General features: G+C 34.4%; 1 protein-coding gene across 3 annotated transcripts in view; it reads right to left on the bottom strand.

The window, feature by feature from the left end:
- Positions 1-1,733: 1,733 nt before the first annotated feature.
- The window catches only part of TENM1 (teneurin transmembrane protein 1), a 3,721,864-nt gene continuing 3,716,064 nt past the window's right edge, over positions 1,734-7,533 (bottom strand). For all 3 annotated transcript variants that reach the window (XM_044054336.1, XM_044054337.1, XM_044054338.1), the window contains one exon: positions 1,734-5,324. In XM_044054336.1, the coding sequence (XP_043910271.1) occupies positions 4,566-5,324 (759 nt within the window). In that variant the 3' untranslated portion in view covers positions 1,734-4,565. The remainder of the gene's footprint in view (positions 5,325-7,533) is intronic.

The raw sequence follows: 7,533 nt of genomic DNA, 5'->3' as shown, positions 1-7,533 counted from the left end.
GTTTGCTATAGTTTGAGGCTGGGTGTAAGTGTTTCCATTTATAATTAACTTGGCACATTGCTGAGCATTTCCCCTGAGGTTATGAACACAATTAAAAAAAAAAAACCTTATGGCTATCTTTCACCTGGTAGTTTGCTTTGGCAAACTTGACCAATTCTCTAAACTTGTTTGTTTGTTTAGACTGGTGACTTTTTGTACTATTTTGTCTGTTCCTTCTTGGCTTCTTGGATTTTTTTCCTTTTGTTAAATAGCCTGTTTATGCTAGGGGCACACCAGAGTGGTTTATATTTTCCAGGAATCACAGGTTTGACTCAGAGAAGTACTGCTTCTTCTATGCTGCTATGAATGCTTGTGCGTACAGCTCAGAGTAGGACTCGGTGTCATCTGGGTTTGGAAATTTAATAAGCTGTCACTTAGTTGGAAGTAATTGGCCTTAACAAAGTTCTTAACAGGTTTGGAATTTGATGGGGGTTCTAGGTTAGTTTTAATACTAAAGGATATTGTTTTGTGGTCAGATCTTACCAAGGAGGAGTTAATGGATGGTAGGGAGCAGTACCCTGTTCATGAGTACTAGGTCTAGGATATTTGTACCTCTAGTTGGGGAGCTAACTAGTTGCTCCAGGGTGTTTGCATTGTCATAGAAGTCTGCCAGTTTATGGTGGGGTAGTTGAAGTTACCTATAAGTATTGTGCTAGGCTGAATGTTAAGAGATCCCAGTAAGTTTAGGTAGGAGGTGTGGTTTTCCAGACTCATGTTAGCAGATCGGTAGCTAGCAAGGATATGATAGGGGGTCACACCTATAGTTAGTTGGGCATGGAGCAACTCAAGTGAGTCATATTGTTGCACCAGTCTAGCCGTGTACTTGTCCTTTATAAACACTATGGCAGCCCACTGCATGAACAGAACTTTTAAAAGCTGAGCCTAAAATATGAGGATAATAAACAATTACAGTAGTTGTTTGACTTTAAGGTACATCTCAGTCAAACACTCAATCACCTAAGGTGTATCTTTGCATTTTTTTATAAAGTCTGAGACACTATTTTATCATTCATATCAATGACACAGACGTTTATACTGAGCCTGCTGTCACAGATGTTTACATGTGTGTTGGTGGGTAGAGGCAAACACTATCATGAGCTTTAATATACTGACATCAAAAACTTACCTTTAGAATCACATAGTTTATAAATGTCTTTATTTTACTTCCATTTAGTATTAAACTTTATAGAAGAGAGTCTGATGACAGCAATTTGTATACTTACACGAATGCCAGCAGCCCTTCATTGTCTGTTAGATATTTGGTATAATCACTTCAGAATAAATGATTAGACATTTAGTAAAGTTGGTTCCCAATAAATGAGCAGCTTCAGCAGGGCACAGCAATACATAGAGCAGGGCACAGCTTGATTTATTTAAATGCTTTACACATGCTGCTTTTAAAAATAAAATTTCTCTCAAAGAAAAACTCAGTAATACCAAATGCATTCATCTCTGAAAGGTTTGAACAGCCAGTCTGTGCCCATCCATACTATCTCTGGCTCACTCATTCATGCCTGCTCCTGCCTACCATAATTTTGTTCATGTACTTTTAAAAGTTTTCCAGTAGTTTAGTAAGAAACTAAAACAATGAGTAAATATAGTAGTTTTGTAAGAGGAAACTAAAACTTAGAGTCTTTATTCAAAGCTGATTTTTATCAATTTTCTGTAACAAAGAAAAAATATATAACACAGCCTTTAAATTTGCAAGTTTATTTTATAGAAATTAAATAATCAAATTACTTTTCCTTCAAATGTTAACACTTATAATATATCAACATTTACTATTTACAGCAAGTTATTTTTTTTCTTTTTTCTTTTTCTTTTTTGTGGAGCTCTTGTAGAAAATATGTGCTTCAGGTATAAAATCTGAAGCCAATATGCAACATATAGCTTGACTGCAGCCACACAGCATGACCCTGTACAGTGTCCATGATTTTGCACAGGAAATAGAGCAAGAATTACATAACTGGAACCTAATGTTTCCTAGCAACAAGGCTCAGACTACTGCAACACAATTTTCTGCATGATTAGAACCTTTGACTGTTATTTTTTGTACAGAAATTGAAGATGTTGGCTTATAAACAGTTTTGCAATTTAAGAAAAAGTAAGCACTAAACAATTCCACTCCTTCGGTAACCTTATACTTGAAGAGCAAGTGCAGTGAATCGTTACTGTCTTAATGGCACACAAAGTATACTGAATGTATATCCTCCGTAAAAATTCCACACATGTTCGATAATGTCATGGACAGAGACAAATTTGTAGATTGCCGAGTTTTACCATCTACTGAAAGTGGCTAAGTTTCATTTGAATAATAAGTTCTGTGAATTTAACATTTGCAAAAGCTACAGTATGCATGAGCACTCTCATACCACATTTTCCATCTTGTACACACCTTGTTTAACAAACATTTAGTCCTTATTATTTAGTTCTCCATGACTTTCATTTTCACTAAAAGGATCTTCCAAAGAGAAACAAAGTATATATATATATATATATATATATATATATATATATATATATATATATATAAAATGTCTTGGCTATATAAGCACAAACACTGGTAAAAATGACAAAAATAAAACAGAGACTCAGCACAAAACATAACAGTAGTTTTGACCTTTGACATTGATATCACTTTTGTGATATGAACAGAACAAACACGAAAAATTAACTGAACAAACAAGAATTTCTTTTACATACTTAAAAAAATAAGTGGTGTAATATTCCTGATATAAATCATTAGAAACTGAGAGTATTCAAGCAATTCCCCATTACAGGATTAAAGAACACAGTTGGAGGATAAGACCATAATATCAGAAGTGCAATGCATACACTGATACTGCAGATAATGTGGTACACTGAAATTGCAGATAATGTGTACATTGATGCTGCATATAACATGGTACACTGATACTGCAGATAATGTGGTACACTGATATTGCAGATAATGTATACATTGATACTGCATATAACGTGGTACACTGATACTGCAGAAAATGTCTACACTGATATTGTAGATAATCTATACATTGATACTGCATGTAACGTGGTACATTGATACTACAGAAAAGGTGTACACTGATACTGCAGGTAATGTGGTACAGTGAAAGTCTGACTCTCATACAATTTCACTGCTTTGCTTGGTTCTTCAAACCAAACATGATTTTGAATTAAGCTGTATGTAAAACCATTCATTTTCAGAAATGGATACATGTTTAACTGCCCCATTATGAGCTTGTCGGGATACAAATGTAGAATTTAAGTACAATGTTGTAGCAAAAATGAATGATGAAATAGCCTTGTCCCGTTAGGATTCTTAATGGGGAATCTGACAATATGAACACCCATGTTTGTTGGTCTAAATACATCTTTACTTTTGCAAAACAGCAATATATAAACTATAACATATTTACTTAAGATCTGAGGTGCTCATGTCCATAGGATGGCATCTTATCACATAGCTGTTATTCCATTAACAATTTTCACTGGCATGGACAATATTACTCTTTGCTGTTACTGTCAAAGTAGCTCTTCATTTATAGAGAAGTTTCTGTTATTATGATGTAATTACCATAATTACAAAGTGAAACTGTTAATAAATTAATTTGTTCCAAGTTACCGTATGATACACTCTAAAACCCTTTAGATAGAGGGTAGTGAAAAAGAACTGTAAATGGCAAACTAGTTCTTGTAATGCACATTTTTTCTGCATATAATACACAAGGATTTTAAGAAACTAAAGGCACCATCTAACCAAGTATGTATTATACACTAGAAATGCACTTCTGAAGTTCTGCAACCACCATGTAAAACAGTAGTTACATTGTTTACTATGGGAATTCATAATACTTTGAAAATACTATATCAGCTGATCATGAAATAACTATGTCTAAAATAAAATTTTATATCACTGTCACTGTTAAAATGTTATTACATTAAATGTACTCTGTATGTACAGATCTTTCTATACCATTATAAAGTGAGTAAAATCATGTCAGAGGTTTAAGGAATTATAGAGAAGGTTTCAAGGCTCTGTGGTGGTATTCAAAATTTCGGCTAGCACTAACAGATTTTTGTTGAAACTAGGATGTTCTGGGTATTACACTGTGTGGCACATACCTGTGAAATGTAACTGAGCACTTAATGTAGAGTAAGTTTCTTACATAACATGTATTGTAACGCATCTGCTTATGTTCCACCAAATAACTTGATGTACCCATTAATTTTTAAATTAAGCATTCAGGCAGACTAAGGCTTTATGTCTATGTCCTGGAACCCCTTCAGAACTACTTGTGAAACTGTGAATACGTCCACTCGAGGCCTAAAATGTTCAACGTCATTCATTCAAAGAGTGTATGACTAATTAAAATACCATCTTTTGTCATTTTTAAAGGCAGTTAGATATGTTTTCTTCTTTGATGTATGTACAATGTTCCATTCTAGAAAAACAGCATGATAAATCAAAAAAGATGTCTAAAAACAGGCAGTCTTTGGTGACGCAAAAGCAGGCATAGTTTTAATTGTTACCTTTTGCCTATTTCACTTTGTCTCATGAATTGAATATTGTTGGCACTGTCAGAAAGTTCTAGATGCTGCTCAACAGATAACACAAAGTAGCCATCATAGCCTTGTACACGTCCTGTATTTACTAGCTGCTGTTTTTCACCTTCTGTCCATGCTCTGACTCCATCATCTCCATCCTGAAGCCGTTTCTGCTCTTTAGTCCAGGCCTGACTTACTGCCCGCTGCCTTGCCATTTCTAAAACATGTACTATTTCTTCCTCTATGGTTGCACCATAGCGGACATTAAAGCATAAGGCGCCATGTTGGAGTTGTATATCAGCAAATCTTCTAGTCCTGCCACCTAGCACAGATGTCATTTGAGATACTGTTACATTGACACCATTCTCCAAAATGCGCCCTCCTCCAGTATTACCTATAATTGCTAGATCCTCCTCCAGTGGACCAAGTTTGATAAAATAGTGAGTATCCCTCCCGTCTATAGTAAAATGAAGATTTTCTAAGTAATGGGCATTATTCAGAACAGCAGCAATACGTCGAATGTCCTCATTGGCCACTCCTATGATATCAGCAGTAACAACACTGTCTTTAATGGCAAACTTCACTCCTTTTCCAAATACTGAAGGTGTTGCAGAAAACATTGGATAAGTCCTTCCTTCCAAGTGCCTTCTATCATGGCTTCTCTGAGTCATGGGGAGACGATCCAATGAGATGAAATTTCGAAGCTGTTTCTGTAACTCGCATTGAATACCCATTACAGTCTAAAATAAATAAAAGGAAAAGAATTACTAAATGAACAAAGAACAGCTTGACATCAAATTATATATGCACTTCTATGTATACACTTTGGGCAGATCACTTTGTACTCACCTTTCAGTCTTTTAATACAACCATCACTTTGTATTTAATATGCAATTACAGTACAGTATATTGTGAATCATATATGGCCGACTTCCATATGTTTATAAAGATATGCTGAAACAGCACACCGCACTTTCAGTAAAGCAATGAGTTATTGGTCCTAACTTTATCTACACATTAGCATAATATTTGTTGAGACTAATTTATTTTAAGAAACATATACTAACATCTTAAAGTCAATCATGTAACATTAACTTTAAGTAACTGCACTGCCGCATCATGCAAAATAATTTGAATACAAATAAGAAAAGTATCTGGAAAATACCTTAGATTTAGTGCTATGTTTATTTAAAGTTATGAACTCTTACACATTGCCAGGTACTACATTTCCCTTTGGGACACGGGAGAAAGTAGTAGGTTCAGATTATACTGTCAAACCCTTCCATGGTGGTTATTTTGTGCAGTTTCAACTTGTAAAAATTTGAAAAAGCTGTGGAACAAATCTAGTATGAGACCTTTAAAGCACTATTAAGTTCACTGTTCAATAATTATTTGTGAAAAGAATATTTCAATGCTTCACTACAATTTTGACACTATGTACCTTGAGGGTTAAATCTGGTAACAAAACATATCAATCCATCCTTCTGTCATCCCCTTTTTCTATTTTTGCACATGGGATTGAGGTGTTACATCAACAATGATCATCTTCTAGATGTTCACCCTGCTGGGTGGCTAGCCCTAGTAACAAAATATATGTCCCTAGAAAAAGTAGGAAACAAATATATACTTCCCTTGTCATGAAAAATGAAAGGTATGAACTGCTGAACCATAAAAGATATCCAATGAAAAGTTAAGAAAGAATATACTGAAATATATGGATTTTTTATCTTTTTAAATTTGAAATTATATTTACTACTAAATTCTGCAGAGAATAAATCAGTTTACTGCTCCCAGCTTGAGGAAAGAGGAACACTGCCTTCATAGAAAATCGTGTCTGGCATCCTTTCATTTACTGACTTTTTTTAACAGATCTCATCTTATCGACATCTTAGGTAAACACGACATGTTGTATGGAATAACATGATGCACTGTATTACCGAGAGGTAATATTTTTTAATTTCAATGAAAAGTGAGTGGACTTGACTAAATGAACCCCATTTTAACTACAATCTTGGTGCATAACAGAAAATACAAAAATATACTATGCACCATTGACAAAATTAACATTTCCTAGAACTTGCCTGCTGTACACATGCATTCTATTACAGAGCTTAAAAATGAATGTTTAGCAACATTCTTAAAAATACTTAGTTAATATATTTGGTTGGGCTACACACTGCTTCTGTAGTTAAGATTTCCACCTCACAGCGTACCTTCGTTGAAGGTTGTGCGTCAGGCATGGCAAGTCGGTATGTAAAAATCTACTGCCAATCATTAGCGAACCGGAGTTCCGCTGTGGCGACCCCTAACCGGGAAAAGCCGAAAGATACAACTAGCAGGATTTGGGGTTCAAACTTGACTTCCAGATATTGTCTTTGTGGCTTCTCCATCTTCTCCCCATGTCTGTCTGTGGGTTTAAGTTGATACTTTTCCTTCTTTCCTTACATCCTTACACTTATCCAAAGCATGCTGGTTGATTGGCTATTCTAAACTGACCATATAAATTCAATTGACTCTTGCCTATGTGAACTAGGACATTGGTGAAAAGGGTCTATAGACAGTTTACTTATCTACAAATTAAATAAATAAAATTATGTTGTCATTCATTCATACATTTATCAGGGATATTTAGAAAAGACACTGCTAGAGACATAAAGTATTACACACTGCAGTACTAGTTATATAGCCCCGTCTGGTCATATCACAGGCCATATCACGTAACCTATCACCATTCTGAGTCTCTTCTCCTCTCTCAAGATTCACTGAAGATTGACCCACTTCAGAATATAATATATATATATATATATATATATATATATATATATATATATATATATATATTTATATTTATATATATATATATATATATATATATATATATATATATATATATATATATACATCCTGCACATTATACTCTGCTTTATTCTACATTGCAGTGTACTTCTT

Source organism: Protopterus annectens, chromosome 13.part0 (assembly GCF_019279795.1).
Source record: "Protopterus annectens isolate FY-2018-M chromosome 13.part0, PAN1.0, whole genome shotgun sequence".
In the NCBI taxonomy this organism is placed as follows: domain Eukaryota; kingdom Metazoa; phylum Chordata; order Ceratodontiformes; family Protopteridae; genus Protopterus; species Protopterus annectens.
Note: the sequence above shows the minus strand (reverse complement) of the source record. Positions and strands in the feature narration are given on the sequence as shown.